This window comes from Podarcis erhardii (assembly GCF_964252035.2).
Source record: "Podarcis erhardii genome assembly, chromosome: 1".
NCBI lineage: Eukaryota > Metazoa > Chordata > Lepidosauria > Squamata > Lacertidae > Podarcis > Podarcis erhardii.
In genome coordinates, this window is record NC_138497.1 from 22,490,617 (window position 1) to 22,511,397 (window position 20,781).

Consider the following 20,781-nt stretch of genomic DNA (forward strand, 5'->3'; position numbering starts at 1 on the left):
TGTGAACTTTGTCCCGGGATGCGAGCGGAAGTCGCACACCGGCCGCAGTGGAAGGGGCCATTAGCGGAAGCGCGTCTCGAGTTATGAACGGTTTCGGCTTAAGAACGGACCTCTCGAACGAATTAAGTTCGTAACCGGAGGTACCACTGTACTTGTTTCGAACAGTCACTGTTGATTTTCAGATCCCTGTACCACACTTGAATCAGCTCCTGAATGAGTTTCTCCATAGTTGTACAGTCTACAGCACGGAGGCGACTTTTGCATATAGCCACAAATTCTCAATGGGATTTACGTCTGGGGAATTCCCTGGCCAATCAAGTACCTGCATTTGCTGCTCTGTCATGAATTTCTTCACCACTTTCGATGTGTGACAGGGGGTAGGTCCTGCTGCAATATCCCAGTACCATCAGGATACCTATTTTCCAGCTCTGAAATAACTCTCTTTCGTAGAACCTCAATACTGTATTTATCGCTCTATAACACGCACCTGACCATAACACGCACATCGTTTTTAGAGGAGGAAAACAAGGGAAAAAACATTCTGAATGAAACAGTGGATGTATCATTTTTGGGCTTCATGCTGTGGCCACAGACATGTGATCTGATGGTGAATTTGGGGTGACCCAATGCAAAGATCCTGAGAATCCCTGTGGATCCATGCTTTGTAACCACATTTTTGCACCATTGCAGCCCCAGGCAACAGTGGGTGCGTGATTTTTTTGGTGCAGGCTGTAGCCATGGACATGCTATGTGATCTGATGGTGAATTTGGGGTGACCCAATGCAAAGATCCTGAGAATCCCTGTGGATCCATGCTTTGTAACCACATTTTTGCACCATTGCAGCCCCAGGGAACAGTGGGTGCGTGATTTTTTTGGTGCAGGCTGTAGCCATGGACATGCTATGTGATCTAATGGTGAATTTGGGGTGACCCAATGCAAAGATCCTGAGAATCCCTGTGGATCCATGCTTTGTAACCACATTTTTGCACCATTGCAGCCCCAGGCAACAGTGGGTGCGTGATTTTTTTGTTGCAGGCTGTAGCCATGGACATGCTATGTGATCTGATGGTGGATTTGGGGTGACCCAATGCAAAGATCCTGAGGATCCATGTGGATCTATGCTTTGTAACCACATTTTAAGTGGGGAGCGAAGGAAAAACAAAGAAGGGACATGAGAGGGGTGTGCAGAGAAGCAGCTGGCTAAGAATGCAGGAGAGGGATTTAACGGGAGGGAGGAAAGAAAGGCAAAAGTTTCCCCCCACCCAAGCCAGCCATCTCTCTCTCTCTCTCTCTCTCTCTCTCTCTCTCTCTCTCTCTCCCTCCCTCCCTCCCTCCCTCCCTCCCTCCCCCTCTCTCTCTCCCTCCCCCCTCTCTCTCCCTCCCCCTCCCCCCCTCTCTCTCCCTTCCCCCCTCTCTCTCCCTCTCCCCCAGCAGCACAGAGAGGAATTCCCCTCTGCTTGCCTGGAGGGGAGGGGCTTTCCCTGCTCTTTGTTCCGTTTCAGCAAACACAGCAACGAAACAGAGGAGGGTGGGCAGTAAGACCCTGAGGCAGAATGCAGGAAAGCAGCCACTTCCTCTTTTCAGGTTTCGCTTCTCCGTGCAGCGCCGCGATTTGATTTTTTGCCTGATTTTTGCCTGATTTTTCGGCTCCAGGGACCACACATTCGCTCTATAACACGCACAGACATTTCCCCTTCCTTTTTAGGAGAAAAAATCTGCGTGTTATAGAGGGAAAAATACGGTATATTGTGGCAAGTGCATCATTCCTTCGATTGGCTGCAGCCTTCCGACACCATAATGATCAACTGACTTTTCATGTTTGTTTTGAGCACAGGATTATGAGTAAAATAGAAAACATCATTTTTTCAATTAATTTGCACAAGTGTGTATATTATCGCAGATTGCTAGCTATACATCCTATTTTGCTGTCTGGGTCCCTACAATAAGAAAATATGCATTAAGCCATGTTAGGTTCCATTTTGCATAGTTAGACTGTTGCTTTCAGCACAGTAATGTATACTTGTTGCTGACCCAGTTTTCTCAAGGCAGGGTTTCTGTTTGGGGTATTTACCCAGCACTCAAACTAGTACTTGGGAGAGCCATGAAAACATGATTCCATCCTCTCCTCCAGCTGCTGCTACAGCTTTATCATATGAGGGGAAAAATGCGCTTTAATAACATGTTAATGATAGTGAACAATCTTTTTCACTCCAGAGCAAGGCTGTCCCCTCTTCTCCCTCCACCAGCCCTGTTTTATGGAGCTGAGAGAGTATAGTCCTCCCCAGTGCTTTTTTCTTAAAAAAAAATAAAAAAAATGGGGTACTCTCATTTTCCTACTCATATTGAAATACTGCCCCTCAGTGTGGCCAAACTTAGATTCACAAAATGTTTAGGGGTATGCATACCCCTGCATCCCCCAGAGAAAATAACAGCTCCTCCTTTAAAAGAGAGTGGCAGGAATATTGTGCTGAATCCAAGGAGAGCTGGTTCCAACTTCAATTTCAGTGAAGTTTTTCTGGAGCTATAATTCTAATGGGGAAGCTGCACTACATCCAGGAATTCCCAGACATGTCCTCTTTTGGGGGTGCTACATCCCCATCTGGGGGGAACTTTGCATTTTAAAGCAAATAGTCTGGATTTTTGGTTTCGTTTTGTTTTTTTAAAAAAAATTTTGTGTGTGTGTGTGTGTGTGTGTGCGCGCGCGCGTGTGTGCGCATGCAGCTCTGGTTCAGGCTCGGGATCTGGTGGGGGCTACCTGGGCTCTGGCTCAAACAGTAGTGGAGGGACTATCGGGCAATTGCCCTAAAAAAAACTCAACAACTTTTTGTGTCCGGATTTTCACCTCTTGAAATATGGCAACCCTAACTTCAGGTCTATAAAAGAATGTAAGTGGACCCATTCTGGATTAGACCAAAGGCCCATCTAGTTCAGCATATTGTTCTCACAATGGTCAGTCTGATGCCTATGTAACTCTCACATGCAGGATCAGAGTGCAGGAGCACTCTTCCCCACTTGCAAATCCCAGTAACTGGTATTCAGAGGCATACAGCACCATATAAATGCCTTAAAGTCCATTTTGATTAACACTCTACTCATAAGACTATTTACACAGAGTATATTAATTTCCAGTGGTTTCCCAATGAGTATGTTTAGGATTTCAGCCTAAAAATGATTGTATCGATTTGAGAAGCTTAAGTGTGTTTTGTGTGTGTGCAGAGCACACACAACGTAGTGGTCATGGCTGTAGCTTTGCCCAAGCGGGAATATATTTGCATTGTGCCACGTTAATGGAATTTCTTTTGACTGTCTGTGAGGTTTTGTCTGCGCTTGCTTTTGGCAGTGCCCTGTATGTGCTGCATTGCTGAATACAGAGGAACACAGCAAGAAACTCTGCCCGTGATTCAAACTTGTCGTGTAAAATGGGCTATGTGTCAAAAACACGTACAGCAGTGATTGTCACCATGGTTTGGCCCCCTTCTTTCTTAGCAGAAATCCTAAAGAACGTCTCCTGAGATCATTATATTCCAGAGTGGGCTTCTGCTTTGTTAGCTTCAGGTGCCAAATCCCAGCCTCCCACCGCATGCAAAGTGTTTCTTTGACAGTCCCTGCTTCTGTAAGTAGCTTATGCCTCATCTTGGATGACACAGAGAGGAAATATTTGTAACATGGTCTGTATAAATTTTTGAAGTATTTGCATTGCACCACTTCTAAGCAGTAAGTTTCTTTTTAGTATTCCAAACATTAAAATGAATTCAAAATTGGTATTCCAATGTTGTTTGCATTAATCATTCTTCATGATTTTCCTGCCGTATCTGTTTCCTCTGAGGCATTAACAATTTCAAATGTTCATTTGCATGCATGTATTATCTTGTACCCAAAAACTCACTGGATTTCACCGTGATTGAAACATCCAAACGTTAGATATCCCAGAGCAGAAAAGCTTATAGACTGAATCATTGTGCTGGCTTCAGAACAATGGATATATGCCAAAGTTGTAGATCACTGGAGCATGAATACTGAAATAGTCAAAGGACACATATCACAAGGCAGTTGTTTTTCTGTTTATTCCTTTATTCATTTAGTCTCAAGCCAGTTGCTGGCTTTAATCGTTTGCTTATCTTTTGAGATGCAGAAATAAATATGGTATACAGTAAATACACTAATGCAGTGAGAATGGAAGATTGGCCTGTTACACAGTCAAGTTATAATTGACATTTCAAAGAAATTGAACTCCAGCAGGGAAGCAATTTGAAAGCAATGACCTATTTTTTCCCCCTGCAGCAGCCTGTTTGTGTTCTAGGAATGCAGGGCTTCAAACAAATACTAATGATCATTGACAGACTGTGTCCCTGTTTGCTAACTCTTCTGCCTTCTTTTCTGCCCACTTTTAACATTTCCATAGAATCATAGACTTCAAGAGTTAGAAGGGACCCTGCAATGCAGGATTCTCAGCTAAAGCATCCATGACAGATGTCCTTCCAACCTCTGCTTTAAAACTTCCAAGGAAGGAGAGTCCACCACTTTCCAAGGGAGTTCATTCCACTGTCAAACAGCTATCAGGAGGTTCTTCCTGATGTTTAGTTGCAATCTCCTTTCTTGTAACTGGAAGCCATTGGTTCAGGTCCAGCTTTCCAGAACAGGAGAAAACAAGCTTCCTCCATCGTCCATGTGACAGCCCTTGAGATATTTGAAGATTGGTATCATCTCTTCTCTCAGCCTCCTCTTATCAAAGCTAAGCATACCCAACTCCCTCAACAGTTCCTCATAAAGCTTGGTTTCCAGACCCTTTATCATCTTGGTCACCCTCCTCTGCATACGTTCCAACTTGTCAATTTCCTTTCTAAACTGGGGTGCCCAGAACTTGACACGGTACTCCAGGTGTGGTCTGACTAAGGCAGAATAGAGTGGTGCTATTACTTCCCTTGACCAGGACAACTATACTTCTGTAGATGCAGCCTAGAATAGTATTGGGGGGGGGGTTTGCTGCTGCTGCTGCTGCTGCTGCTGCTGCATCACACACTGTTGACTCACGTTAAGCTTGTGGTCTACTAAGACCCCTAGATCGTTTTCTCCTATCTTACATTTGTGCAGCTGGTTATTCTTCCCTAAGTGTTGAACCTTACAATTGTCCCTATTGAAATTCATTTTGTCAGTTTGGGCTCAGTTCTCCAATCTGTTATCTGCAGCACTCCTTTAATTCTTTCCTTCATGTCATTTATAAAATATGTTGAACAACAATGAGCTCAGGACAGAACCCTTTGGCACCTCAATAGTCCCTTTTTTCCCAGGATGTTGAGGAACCATTAGTGAGCACACTTTGGGTTCAGCCAGCTACAACTCCACATAACGGTTACCTTGTTCCAGCCCACATTTTACCTACTTCTCCATGAGAATATCATGGAAGACTGTCAGAAACCTGACTAAAATCAAGATACATCATGTCCACAGCATTTCCCTGATCCACCAAGCTTGAAACTCCATCAAAAAAAGAAATGAGATTCATCTGGCATAACTTGTTTTTGAGAAATCCATGCTGGATTTCTTAGTAGACGCAGCATCCTTTTCTAAGTGTCACAGACCGACTGTTGAATTATCTGATACCTTTCCCAGTATAAACATCAAGCTCATGGTTTGTAATTACCTGGGTCTTCTCCCCATCCCCTATTTAACTCATGCAGAGGGTGGTGATCATTGTGATGTTGGAAACTTAAGGGCTTGCTCTGTCACACCCTTTCCTCCACAAGGGTGTTGTTGCAGTGATTCCAGAAGAGTGATACACGTGGAAGCTGTGCAGGAACTAAAAATCTGAATGCCTTTCTTAGAAAGGGCTCCTATTCATACAAGGTGCAGCAGTACAGTTCTCAAGCTAAGGCCTAATTTAGACACAACAACTTTGGGCCCAGAAACCATTGTCTATTGACTTGAATATGAGAACTTTCAAGTTATTGGAAAGGAACTCACAGCCACTTTGCTTCTCCCCAGGTCTTTTTGTCCAACCCCGGGCTTGTGGTTAAGTTCTCCCCTCACTAACCATGAGTTGTTAGTGGCTAAAGAGCTTTGGCTTCATGTGATGTGTAAACTAGCTCAGTCTCTTGTATGTTGCATTCTATTTTGAATTATTGCAATCGCAAAACTCATCTGTGGGAAAGGTGTTCTACTGAGTTTTTAAAGGATCAAAGCAACTTCTGGGTCTTGCAGATGACCAAGATGCTTCAGAGCTACATGTGAAGGGCTAACCTTTTTTTTAAAAAAAAAACAACTACATAAACTTTTCTCCCTCACCACTGTCATTACTTCATGCATAGCTAAAAGGCATAGCATGTTAAAGAAGCCAGTTGCTGAAGTCTGCAGTAACTGGAGTTCTAAACAAGTCTACTCTGTTTTGAATTTGCCATCATGTAATATATCTTGATATTATACATATATGAAGGGTGCTGTCCTGCTTGATTATTTAAAATTGGCGCCTTTGCTTTTGTTTTCAGAGGGTTGTAGATTGCACATTTGTTCCCAGCAGAGTTCATTAAGTTCATGATTGGATAATAGAGGCTTCTGTTAGCAAAACAAAAGCCTCAAAAGCTGAGTTTCTTTTAGCAACAAATGTTTGTCAAGGATGTACAAAGCATATGCTAAAAACATTAAAATTATGTGCCAGTATGAATTACGAAAGTGAAATAAATGGCCTCCCTCCCTATACTCATTTTGCATACTCTAGTCTATTTGGTTTCCTCTGGCTATGGAGAGAGGGAAGGGGCTCTGATGGACACTGATACTTTAAGGCTCTACCTAGTTCTCCGCACCACCTCCTGATAAGTCATCACATATTGGGTGAGTGCATTCAAGCCTGCCATCACAGCCATAAGATCTAGAAATTTATGCTTAAGAAGAAACAAAGCTGAGGTTCTCAGGATGCTGAATTGGGGTTCATCTATCATGCATCTTCCTTTTTGGGTGTTATTGTCAACGTGAGCCTTGCCACACATTCTTGGTTACTAAAAACATATTAGCTGGTTAGTAGCTTTGCATTAGTACAGATTTTTCCCTGTTAGCAATTGATTGTGGGCAAAGGCTTTTTCTTGAGGCTTTTTCTTCAGCAGCTTTTTAGCACAGGAGAAATTGCCACCCCATTTTAATCACTTCAAAACAAACATATTTAGAACAGTTGCAAGATTTCTCTTTTTGACCAGCTGTTTGTTCCATTCCTTGTGACCAAAAATATATGTTTTTCATCTGTCTCCTTCAAGACCTTGAGAGTTATTTGCCTGTAAACACGACAGTTTTACAACCAGCTTGTACACAATTGCAGTGGAATTAAGCAGAAAGAGAATCCTTATGCAAGATTAGATGCAGCATCGTGCCTTTGATGAAAATTCATTTGCCTTGTTTAGAAACGTTAAGCTGTTCCTCAAACATACTAGCACAAATCTCCTCCTGGGCCATGCTGGTCTAGTATCGCACTTGCCAGTAGAGCTTTTCTGATATTTTCCCTCTAAAGCTGAAAGGACTGTTACAGTGGAGGAGCGGGTTGTGTAGTTTGTCATAGTGGCTTCTTGGGCCTTATGCATCATGGTTAGGATTTTTTTTTTTTTTAAAAATGAGTATTTTAGAATAAAGTTGAAGAGCCTCTTTTTCAGAGAAAATGGGAGACGAGCCAGAGATGACAACTTGAATAAAATATTGAGTGCTGGGCAGGTAAGCCCCACCCTGATCATTTGCCCCTGCAGACAGTCCATTTGCCTCCATTGGTATCACTTCCCATCCCCAAGCCTGGCAAAAGAGCAGCGGTGGGCAGGGGAGGGAGGGAGCTGGGGAGTGTGCGAATCAGTGCTGGCTGGCAGCAGTGTTCCTTGAAGGCACTTTCTCACAGAGGAGGGGCAATGGCAATGCCCATAAACTTGGTGGGGGGCTGGCACTCTCAAATATTTCATTGGGGGGCAGAAAGGATGTGGACCCCTTATGAGTTTGCTCCCTTGAGCTGAGCTTCTATATCAGGGATGTCCAGCCAGATGATTGTGATCCACCTGTCGACTGTGGGGTGTCTGGGTCATGGTTGATCGTGTGATCCTGATCAATCCCCCCCCCCAAAAAATGCTTAATAACTTTTGCTCATCCTCCCCCCAAAAAGCTCAACAACTCTGGTCATTCCTCCCCCCCAAAAAGGAAAGGTCAACAACTTTGATGAAGCCTCCCCCCAAAAAGCTCAACAATTCTGGACAATCCAATGGGTAGATCACTGCTAGTTTTCTTATAGTGGGAGTAGATTGCTGTCTCTTGGAAGTAGGATTTGCCTGTTCTATAGGTAGCAAGAGGGAAGTACTTTAATTAGTTGAGGGTTAATAAATTAGATGCAACTATTGTCAGATTCTCCCCCGCCAAAAAATAATTATCATGAGAATTTAAAGTTGAAGGGATTTCATATTTATAGGACTTATGTTGATCTGTTGAGCTTCACAACCAGTAGACATGCCCTTGTCAACTGAAATTAGCAAATTCTAATGTCACTCTGCTCTAGTCCATTGTTCTTCAACTGGTGGGTCATGGCCTGATCTAAGGTGTCACAACAGTGGCACTCCCACCATGCAAATAGATGGTAAAGAATTAAGAAACAAATCCCATGTTTGTGTTTGTGTTAAAGATCTGAAAAGGTTAAAGGCTACTGGTCTAGTGGACCCAGGTTATTCTTTTAGGCTCCAGCCCATCTATGAGGATTAGAACTCATTCTATATTCATCATGAGGTATGCTCATTCTGGCAGTTTGTACCCAGAAGTTGGATAGGTTGGATGTAGTCTGGAAAAAGCAAGTAGCAGGTGTAGTGGTGTAGCGTGGGTTGCCAGGGCCGTGCGGAGAGTGGGAGGTGGGAAATGGATGGAGTACACGTGTGCATTGAACTCCCTAATGGCATTTGCATCAGGAGATTGCAGCTGTAGAGATAAGAAGAGTCATTCCATTGTCTGGAGAGGTCACTTCCTAGTTTGCATGGAGAAACCGTTTTCAGTGGAGTCCGATGATGGAAGTGTGCAGCTGTATTGAGGCAGCGCTGGGTGTTGAAATTTTGCACCCCTAAAAATTTTGTGCCTGGGGCGACTGCTCCCTGTGCCCCCCCCCACCAAATGCTATGCCACTGAACAGGTGAAACCTTGAGTTGTCAGCAAGCTTAATGCTGAAATGATCCGACTGTGAGATCAACATTTCTACAGTTTGACAAGCTGTCATGTGATTCTTTACCGTTGAAACCCTGCTATTCTCTTATCATATTTCTGTGTTGTGCAGTGGCTTAACTTGTCTAGAATATAATCTCTGTGACGGATGGATGGGACTCGAATTTGACTTTGAAGCCCAGCATGTTTGTAAGCATCCCACTGTCTTCATTGATAAGAGGTACATTGGTAGAGGCATAGTCATTGAAGGTATATACAGTCAAACCTTGGCTCCCGAACACCTCCGTTATCATGCGTTTCAGCTCCTGAATGCCGAAATCCCAGAAGTAACTGCTCCTGTTTTCAAACTATTTTTGGAAGCCAAATGGCTTCCAGGGAGTTTTTTCTTCTTTTTTCTCCATTGACTTTGCTGACCGCCCTTTGATCCTCAGTTGTCGAATGTTTCGAAAGTCGAACGGGCTTCCGGAATGGATTATGTTCAACAACCAAGGTTTGACTATGCTATATTGGTTCTTGAAAGAAGGAAAATAACAACCTACTGCAGTCCATTGTGTTTACAAGCAGCATTGTGACTTTGGCTACTGTAATGTAAATTTGCTGGGTAGACTTCTGATGCTCTTTTGGAAAGATTTTGAAAATGAGGTGGCTTGTAGGCAATTGATGTGCCATATGTGATTAACATAGATACTGATATGCTTATAAATAGTTTTAGAGGGTAAGCATTTATGTTGACTCTTTTTTTCAAACTCTGACTAATGTGTGTAAAATATTTGCATTCTATTGGAGCACACCATTCCCTATGCAAAATCTGCGTGTGATTTTGCTAAAAATGTGCTGCCTTTCTATTCCGCTTAATTCATTATACGCCAGCCCAAATGGATTAAATAAAACAGTATACTGTCTTGTTCTCATAAATATATTCTGTGTGTCTTTTGAACAATCTCCTGTATGGTATTCATGATCTCCCTGCTTTTCTCACAATTGAGTCCTTTTAAAATACTTAAGGGATTGAGCTTCTTTGATTTGCAAAATTATTGGCACTTTTCAAGGCTGCAATTGAAGAAAATGATGCGGTCTTCTGAATAGTATTCCCTGTTATCTAAAATATATGCATAATGAATGTATAGTAATCATGTTTTCTTAGCTGTGAATTCCAAATAACAATTGTCTGGCAAACTATTTGTGGCTGAAATATGTGTTTAATAAAAGCTTTCAAATGCTTAAAGTTTACCATTAGGATACTGCAGGACTGACAACAAATAATTAGATTAGGCATAATTCTAAGAAGTTTAACTGAAGTTTGGACAGAAATAGCATTTAAAACAGTTTGTGACAACATAGGTACTTGACTTCATTCCAGAAAGTACCAAAGCTGTAAGCTTTTATACAAAATAATTAAGGCAATTCTGAGTTCTTTGCACATGGTATGTGCCACTTTAGCACAAGTACCTGAAGGTAACTTAATTTACACTGAATGCTTAATTCAGTTCCGTGTAAAGTGAACTGCAGACACATTTATTGTTAAAAGAGAAGTGGCACTTACAGCATAGAGTTCTGAAGTGTACATGAAGAAGCCATAATTCGCTGTGCAGTCTCTGAATGTATGTAGCCCAGATTCAGTTTCAGTTCAATAAAAGGATCTCTAGTTATAAAGACCTCTGGCCAAGAGGCTGGGGAACTGCTGCCCACATAATTTACACTACAGGACGACACATCCCATGAATTGGATTCTTAGGCTGAAATTTTGTACCCCATTCACAACTGTGTTAAACACTAAGTAGATGTTGGTAGTTAAATCCTTTTGTAATCTTGCTTAAAAGGCAGGCGTAGTTCTATACACAGTGGCACTTCGTGTTCCTTCCTGAAGAGCTGACCTCACTGAACAGTATTTGGTGTTCTGCTCTTTGTAGGCTGTGAGGATATTATCGCTGAGAGCATCTCACTAGACACCTTTATTGCCATTCTCAAGTGGAGTTCTCAGCCGTACGGCTCCAAGTGGGTTCATCGCCAAGCACTGCATTTCCTCTGTGAGGAATTTACACAGGTCATGACTTCAGATGTCTTTTATGAACTCGGCAAAGACCACCTGCAAACTGCCATCCAGTCTGACTACTTACAGGTAATCATTTCTCCTTCTCTCTGTGTGTGTCAAATTGTACCCAATTATGTCCTGAACCCAGTTTTGTTAATCACTTACCAGTAGTACAGAACAGAAGCATGCTGATCTTCAATCTTAACTGCTGGGGGGGGGGGGGAGAGAGAGCCGTGTGTGTGTGTGTGTGTGTGTGTGTGTGTGTGTGTACAGAATGGACTCTTTCTCTCTTTATTCTGGCATATGTACACACAAGCCTCTAGCAGAGGTAGTGATTAAGAAAACTATTCTGCTTTCTTGGCACATAACCCAACCCAAACTGGCAGTATAAACTATTTCTTGAAAGCCTAATAATAGTCTAGAAGCAGTTGCAAATTACTTTAACTGAAACTCTTCTTGGTTTAATTTTTGCCTTGCCTGTTCAGAGGTTTATGGAAATTATATAGTAGTTCTCACGCTAAAAACGTATGTCTTGGGGAAGAAAAGGGAAAATCTAGCTCATCATTTAAACACTTTTCTTGCAGGAGCTGTACAAAATCCCTTTGATTTCAACTACTCAGTGCCCGCTCTCCCTCCCCCTCCCCCGGCCCCATTCTGCAATTTAATCAATGGAGGAAACACCATTAGTGTGTGTTACCTCATCTCAAATGAGCTTTATTTGCTTGCTTGCTTGCTTACTTACTTACTTACTTACTATTGCAGTTTCAATACATGCTTATGTGATTTGGGTTCTAGGTGTGTCATGGGGGTGGGAAACTGTTTTGGTCCATACAACTAGCTTATGCCAGAAGAGAATACCTGAGCATCCTTAATTAGAAAGGCAGACTGCTAGTAATATTTCCACACACATGTCTTAAAGTAGAGTTAGGGGCCCACAAATCTTTACTGGTCTTAGTAGACAGTCATTATCTGTTGTCAGTTCTTGCCCTTTCCCTCCCTGCTGTCCTTTGGCACATTCAGAATATTGGGGGGCGGGGGCGGAATCAGCTTCATGGTGTTAGCATGGTGTAATCTAGCTGTAGTGGTCTTGGCTTAGGATCACTGAGGTTAGTGACTAAGGTTAGTGATCATCTTATGTTTCAGATCTTCCTCATTTACTATGCCTTTCAGATACCCCATGAAGCATATTTTGATGTTGAAATTTTTGGTAACAGTATAATCTTATTTATAATCTTCAGTACCTATTGGCAAAAGTTTATAGTCTTAAGGATATGAGCAAGGATATGCTTTAAGATATCTGTTGCTTTATTTTTCCAAAAATTGTCATTTTGCAAATTGTAAGTCTAAATTTAAATTGAACAATTTGGTGTTGTATACCACCCACATATAAATTCTTCTGTGTTATAGGAATAATATTTTTGCTGCATTTTTATACAGTTTATCTAGAATTCTGAGAGGTCCCTCTTGTTGTGAGCAAGAGTAATAAATGCTGTTTGCTTTGAGCAATTTGGTTGGGTGTAATTCATTGATGCTCCAATGTTCATTTGTTGAATGTCTCTCTGAAAGGCGAGTGAGCAAGATGTCCTGAAGTATCTTGTTAAATGGGGTGAACATCAGCTGATGAAAAGAATAGCAGACCGAGGTAAGTACGGTACTTCTTAATGGGCATATCTAAACTAGTAATTAAAAGAGAAACTGATATCTGTAAGTTAAAAAGCTGAACAAACCCTGGATCCTTCACTGTAGAGATGTATAATACATATGAAGCTGCCCGATTTGTACTACCAGCTTTGTCCACACTAACTGGCAGCAGTTCTCCAGAATCTGAGAGAGATTTCCTAACTCTTTTACTTGGCATCTTTTTCACTGGAGATGCCAGAGAGTGAACCTGTCTGGACCGTTCTGCATGCAGAACATGTGCTCTGCCACTGAGTTATTTATGGCCATTCCTGTCTCTATTTTAGCATCTCTTCCCCATTTCGGGAGATGTTCCTGATGGATTATGCCTCGGTACCGAAATTCATGACATCTCTCTGGCATCTTGAGCCTTAAACTCATTCGCCCCGATCGCGCAGATTCCTCGCAGACATAAGAACTCCAGTGTTCACATAGAGCTTCCCTGCCCATTAAAACTCCTCCATTCACTTTGATGGGTGGTGATGGAGCAGCTCAGATAAGAGCACTGGAAAGTGCCTGCTGCACTCAGATGAATGAGGCAATCCACTTGAATAAAACTGTTCTTATCAAAGGCAGTTCCTCAAAGCAAGGCATTGTGAGCATGGTCGCTCAGAGAGCAGAGTCTGTGTCACTGTTCTCTTGGTGCAGCAGTGGCAAGATATTTAAAATTACCTTTAAAGGTAAAGATGCATTGTTGACTTGCACTCCTTTTCTTTTCCTAAGCACATGGTAGGATTTCCTTTGTAGAAAAGACTATTGTTTCTTAAAAAATCCTGGGATGATGTGCGAATGTAAAGCCCTGAAGAAGCTGCAAAGAATGGACCTACAGCTTCAGTAACAACCCCAGTCAGATAGAAAAATAGTTTTGCAATAAATGACTTTCTGTGAGATATGTGTCCTTGCTTTTTAAAATCCTGGTAGACAAGCCAGCTATATCAAACCGTATGGGAATCTCTCGTTAGCTTTCATCCCTTGCTGTAGAAGAGATATAGATTTTTTAAAAATGCTCAGGTGGAACTGTCTGCTTATTTCCCCTCCTGCAGAGCCCAATTTGCTGAGTGGCACAGCTCACAGTGTGAACAAGCGAGGTGTAAAGAGGCGAGATCTTGACATTGAGGAACTGAAAGAGATCCTTTCTCCTCTCCTACCGTTTGTCCGTATTGAGCATATTTTGCCTATGAACAGTGAAGTCCTGACTGATTCTGTGAGTGTCTCTTTAAGGTCACTGTGGGGCATTATATCACACAGATAAATGTCTTGTTTGTTTTTGAGGATGTTGCAGATGACTCTTACTGCAGACCTTCAAATTTGGTGTAGAAAAAAAGCTTAATTTGGGCTTGGTTGTTATTCACCAGCTTGCCCATATATGTTGCAAATGGTTTATTGTCTACAAAGAACGTAAACATTCCTGAACTCTTTTGTAAGATGCCACCTTTTTCTGTTAAAGATGAAGAGAGGTCTCATCAGCACTCCTCCTTCGGATATGTTGCCGACAGCGGAAGGTGGAAAGTCAAATGCCTGGCTGCGACAAAAGAATGCGGGCATTTATGTGAGGCCAAGGCTGTTTTCACCATATGTGGAGGAGGCTAAGGTAATAAGACTTACTACTTAGTAGGTTCTGATAATGTGTGCCTCATAACTCACCTCACAGTTAACAACCTTGCTTTGTAATGCGTCTGAACAAAGTGCTCTGGATGCATAGGTAAAGGGTAAAGGGACTCCTGACCGGGGGCCAGTTACGGACGACTCTGGGGTTGCAGCGCTCATCTCGCTTTACTGGCCGAGGGAGCTGGCGTACAGCTTTTGAGTCATGTGGCCAGCATGATTAAGCCGCTTCTGGCGAACCAGAGCAGTGCACGAAAACGCCGCTTACCTTCCCACCAGGGCAGTACCTATTTATCTACTTGCACTTTGACGTGCTTTCGAACTGCTAGGTGGGCAGGAGCTGGGACCAAACAATGGGAGCTCACCCCATCGTGGGGATTCGAACTACCGACCTTCTGATTGGCAAGCCCTAGGCTCTGTGGTTTAGACCACAGCGCCACCTGCGTCCTTATGCTCCGGATGCACAATGGTGTTCAAAAAGAGCTGAGTGTCTAAAAGCACTCCAGTGCCTTCCAGAGGTTGTGGACTACATGTCTCATAAAACCTGACCATTGGTTCTGGGAGTTGTGGTCCATCATCTGGAAGGCACTGCATTGGCTGCACCTGCAGAGAATATGGGCATCTGGCCAAACAGAAGACAAAAGTCCTTCCATCTATGTAACTCACCGATACATTAGTGCAGTTATCCCCAGCGGAAGAAGGTTTCAGCTCTCTTTTCCATGCCTGTTATGCTGCCCCCTTGTACATACATTGAAAGGGCTTACATTCTTTTTCGTTTCCTCTTTGGGTTTCCCTGAGTTTTATTCTCCTGGGCCATAAGTTCATATTTGCTTTCTAAACAAAAAGACATACTTGCTGTGACTCATGTTTATATGTTAGGTAACTCATAGGTGAACAAAAAGGGGCTGGAAGCAACAAGGGGGCTATTCCTTGGGCACAGAGAATGAAGTTAGGGTTCCCTTTTCCCACAGTAACTGTATGAACATGCTACTTGTGGTCTTGTATGTAGATGATGATGGTGGTGGTGGTGATTTATATCCCTCCTTTCCTCCCAAAGTAGCCCAGTGTGGCAAACATATCAATGACAATATCAGTAAAAACATTATAAAAGCAGCTAAAAGCAATCATATCCTCTCAGTCAGTGGATTCAGGTTTGCCAGGAACATTACCTTTCAGCCATCAAATGCCTGTATAAACTAGAATATTTTTAAATTCCCCCTGAAACCCAATACATGAGGGAGGCAGATGCAGTTCACTAGGGAGGGCATTCCACAAATGGGGGACTATTACTGAGAAAGACCCTTAGATGATTGTGCACCCCTCTTCCTTTCACAGAGAAGTATTCAGATGTGTTAAAGGCAAGCATTGCAGCCTCCAGCAATCTTTGTACTTAAGAGCTGCTTCAGGTTTTGCTCAAGTGGGAATGAGGTGTGGAGTTTTGCAGCAGTAGAAGTGGATCGTTTTTATTACTATTATTAATTTGTTTTTAGTACTAGTGCTGGGCTGAGGCTTTTGGAGTTTATGTCATTATTCTGATTAAGTTATGAGCATGGATGAGGATCAGTGACTGAAAAGAACACAATGTTTGATGTTTTTAAAGGGAACATGTGCTCCTGAACATGGTCAGGTCATTTTTATGTGTTTCATATCTGGAAAAGGAAGATAATGTAATGTCACACTGATGGCATTTATTGCTTTATGTTGACAGGAAATCAGAGAAAATGTTAAGTAAACTCTCATGTTTCAACCTGTGTTGTTTCAGTCGGTTCTAGATGAGATGATGGTGGAACAGACTGACCTGGTTCGTTTACGGATGGTTAGAATGTCCAATGTGCCAGATACTCTCTACATGGTAAACAATGCCGTTCCACAGTGCTGTCATATGATAAGTCACCAGCAAATAAACAGTAACCAATCCAGCGCTCCTTCAGTTGTAGCCAATGAAATCCCAGGTGAGTATGTAAGCTGATCCATAATAAATTGCTTATCGTTATCAATATTAAAAATGTTGTTAAATAGCTCAGAATCCGCATGATCAGAGTTTCACGAGCAAGTGATAAGATGCTGTCCAGGACCTTATGCAGAACCTAGTCCTCATGCTGTCAAAGGAAGAAACTGAGCATTTTGACTGTGGTGTAGAAACCAACAGAGCCCTGTTGATAGTGTTGACATGATGAACATGCTTTTGTTTCTAACATCTAAAACAGGAAAGCAGTTCTGGTGGGTGGGTGGGTGTGTTTTGTGATGAGGGGTGTCAACATGCTGATTTGTGAATCTTTGATGTGTGAATCTGTGAATTCTTGTTAGTCTGTCCAAGCGCCCAGTCTTAAAAAAGCAACAGCAAACTAATCCCACATATGTTACACGAATAGATTTTGAAAATGTGATGATAAAATAACTGATCCCCGTGACCTGCAAGGTTTTATCAGTGACAGATTTAAGATTTTTTTGCTTTCAAGGGTATCCATTTCCAAATAAAACCTTTGTAGAATAAAAGATACATGAATACCAGTTGGATCTTGGCATCTGACACAATAATTGAAATGGACTGCAAATTGCTTTTAATCACAGCCATCTAAATTACAGGAGGGGGGAAGACACTAGTGGAAATGAAAACAAAAGAACACTTTAGATCAAAAGTGCTGCAGTGATTGTTACCGTGAAGAAGTGAAGCTGTGCTGTCCTGGTCAATTGGCTTCAGCTTTGATGTTGAAATAAAGTGTGTCCTCAAAATCAAGTGTCTTAAAAGTTACAAATGCTTTAAAGCACTTAAAACGAGAGCTATGTCAAAAAGAGGGGGGAAAGGACACATTTTCTGGTCAGTAGTTGATACCATTCAAGGGCTCTAATGATGTCAAAAAAATGCATAGAGGGGTCTTCTTCCTTTAATTTAATTCATGCCATTTTCAGCTGCGTTTATTTATTGCATTCTGATCAATGTCTCTTTCCCCACAGTACATAGGACCTAAAAAGAACTGGTAAATGACCTGTCAGCTAAGCTGTATAGGCTGGTTATTGCTCAGGGCAGGTGTGGGGAATCTTCGGTTCTCCAGAGGTTGCTGAGCTGCAGATTCAATCATCCCTGGCCTTTTTGACCATGCTTATGGAGGCTGTTGGGAGTTGTAGTTCAGCAGCATCTTGGGGGGCAAAGGTTTCCCACACCTGGCCTAGGGCAGCTTGGTTGGTCTTTTTCTATTGTTATTTTTGTTGCTGCTGCTGTTGTTTACTAAAGCAATTCATAAATGAAATGCATATTGAAGCAATTTTTACAAAAGAATCAAATTTATGTACAACAATTGTGTGTGTATTTTTTATATAAAAAACCCCCAGTTAAAACAGTTACACATAGAAAAACAATTCCATTAGATACTGACTAGGATTAAAAATCTCCACCTTGAAGGCTAGTCGAAAGAGGAAAGTTATTTTCCAAAGGAACATTGGAATGTGTTTTTTAAACATTACAGAGATAGCTCAAGTCTCCAGTTTCAGCCGGGAACCTTCTTTTCTGTTCATGAATTAGCAGCACGGTCATTCATGGCCTCTGTAACCCATTTGCTATGTGCCCTATGGGAAACTGCTCTCGATGACTATCTGGAAGTTTGCTCTTTTCATTGTATTCTCCTAGAGTCAATTTTTAATGGCAAGGGCATGTAAAGAGACATTTAAGTAGCATCTCCCCAGCAAGAGATCTCCCTGCCCCTGGACAGTTGACATAGCCTAAACTTGAATATTTGATGGCAGTACAGTAAAACCAGACTCACTTTTCATGGTTGGGAAATAGGCAGCTGTATAGTCATTTTAGTTTCTTTCTTCTCTGATATATTTTAACTGGATATTTTAATCCGCAATGTCTTGTTGGGTTCTGTTCTTGCTTTTGGTGAAGGTGGTTTGGGATTAAAACAAATAAAACAATGCATACACAAATACTTTACTTTTGATTTCTAATTCCACAACCATAAATATTCCCTTTGGCCCTTCTGGGTTCAGAAATGCTGCTCCTCAAAGCATTGATAAGCGCTTGTCAAGAATTTTCCTGGGACATCTTAATAGAGTGTCTAACTAACTTTTCATGTGATCTCTTCCAAGGAGAGTCAAAATCAGATGAGTTCTCTAACAAGAGTGGAATTTCCCCAAGCTTCTGTTGGCTTAGAAGTTGCATGTTCTTTAAAAAAACAAAACCTAAAATTTCTGAAGTTATTACTGACTCTCCAGTGGTCTTGTGATTTCAGCCTTCAACCCAACCTATCAAGTGTGTGCCAATAAAACCAATCTGGAGATGGCTGGTTCCATCCGGAGGAAGTGTAAATTTGAGATTTTAAGATACTCTGCATCAAAACATTTGATAAGGACATGATAAGCGGGATTCACAAAGATAACTTGCTGACATAGAAGCAAATAGAATATTGCTTTAAACAGATGTTGGGTGGTCATCTGGCTTCTTGAGCTGTGATTCCTGCTTTGCAGGTGGTTGGATTAGATTATCCTTTTGGTCTTTTCCAATTCTACAGTTCTACAATGCTATTAAATCAGCATTCCAAGCAAATGGTTTTTCTGCTGCTGGTGTGTTTTAAGGAATAAGTTATCAAGGGGTGTTTGTGTGTGTAGAGGGGAAATGTGTCTTAATGAAAGCTGCGACCATCAAATATAATTCCCATCCTCTCAGCAAACATTTGAAAGTAGTACATACAGAAGGCAAGATTGGCTGGAGGGGTTAACTGGGAGGTTGCTGAAGGAGGGGAGATAACTCTTGAAAGAAGGGCATGCTAAATTATTATGGAAGGACAAAGCCAGAGGACTAGGAGCAAAGAGGGCTCTTGGGGCATGTTGGCAGGCAGAGGGAAGGTGTCAGGCTTTCGCTGGGCTAACGCAGCAGCTAGATTGGAAGAAAGAAGTGCCTTGTTGAATTAAACCAAAGGCACATCAAGCATCCTGTACTCACAGTGGCCAACCAGATGATTGGTTGGCTGGTTGATTTAGTTTACTTATATGCCTCCTTTCCACAGTTAGATGTGCCCAAAGCGGCTTACAACAGGCACCCACTTACTATGAAAATACAAAACAGGTTGCGAACGGGTAGTTCACAAGACACATCAACAATTCAGCAAACATGGGATATGCAAGGCAGAGGAAAGTGGAGTGCCTTTCCTTCAGCATCAGTTATTCATTGTTCACGCGGGGCTGGTGGAGGAGATAGGGTCCTGCTGCCCTGCCTTACCTACCTCTGCAGAGCTCAGTATCCCAAGCACTTGCGCTTCCTAACCCACTTTTCTGCATGGCTTTACTTAGCGCAAACAAGTCCCGGCTCAGTTCCTTAAAAGCCTTATCTTGTTGGCCCATGGAATCAGCTGCTGCTCATTCGAATAGCAAAGGAAGTCATTTCAGCGTGGGTTTTCTGTCTGTTGCTGTTTCTGCAGTTCCTCGTCTCCCTGTTGTGAAAGAGATGGTCAAGCGGCTGCAGGAGCTCCGCCATACCGAGCAGGTGCAAAGAGCTTATGCTCTGAACTGTGGAGAAGGGGCCACTGTCAGCTACGAGATTCAGATCCGTGTACTGCGGGAATTTGGACTTTCTGATTCTGCCGCTGAGCTCTTGCAGGTATGAAGCATGGACAGTAACCTCAGCAGACACTTGGCCGTCCTCAAGTTGATCGGCTATCATGATGATGGTGATTTATTTGAAAATGGGACTGTATATGTAAGCCTGTTTTAAGATGAAGTGTGCAGCAGTTTAGGCGTGAGTGGAGGAAGAAATAATGGGAATGTTAGGTAGCATTGCTGCTATATTTTTAGGCAAGGAAAGAGGAGGCTATGTTAGGTGACAGACACCCACCAAATTTCCTCATGTCTAATTAGAAGCCAGGAGATTATTCCTCGTACTTCTTGGTGCTGCTCTGCCCTGGATGTTCCAAATGAATTAGCCCCAGAAAAATAAACCCCACACCCAGCATGCAAATTGCTGCTGATCATAGTAAGTCTACTTTCTAGAGCTTTTAAACCACAGGCCTGCAAAAGGATAACAAGCTTGAGAATCTCAGTCTAAAGCCTGCATTGTCACATCAACATTCTCCCTGACCTTGCCAAACAAAAAAATTTGGTTCTGGAGAGGGGGGGAAATAAAAGTTAAAATCTAAAGATTGCTGTTCCAAGCAAGAAAGTGAGGGAGCTTTTGTTTTTAAGAAAACATACTTTATAAAAAGAAATCATAGAGGGAGCCACCCAGTGGTGCTTTGCAAAATAGAGATTTGTACAGAAGAGTTTTGTGCTGTTTAAAAACGGAACAGGAGCACCACAGCCGAGTATATTTTTGCACTCT

At 42.2% G+C, this 20,781-nt stretch overlaps 1 protein-coding gene across 2 annotated transcripts in view; it reads left to right on the plus strand.

Annotated features, from left to right (window-relative positions):
• BTBD7 (BTB domain containing 7) overlaps nt 1-20,781 on the plus strand; it is a 73,957-nt gene that overhangs the window by 44,047 nt on the left and 9,129 nt on the right. For both annotated transcript variants that reach the window (XR_014155924.1, XM_081859014.1), the window contains exons 4-9: nt 11,068-11,276; nt 12,756-12,831; nt 13,910-14,070; nt 14,314-14,457; nt 16,234-16,423; nt 19,886-20,064. Coding sequence is in view for 1 of the 2 variants with exons in the window: in XM_081859014.1 (XP_081715140.1) it covers nt 11,068-11,276; nt 12,756-12,831; nt 13,910-14,070; nt 14,314-14,457; nt 16,234-16,423; nt 19,886-20,064 (959 nt within the window). In the remaining variant the exon portion in view is untranslated. The remainder of the gene's footprint in view (nt 1-11,067; nt 11,277-12,755; nt 12,832-13,909; nt 14,071-14,313; nt 14,458-16,233; nt 16,424-19,885; nt 20,065-20,781) is intronic.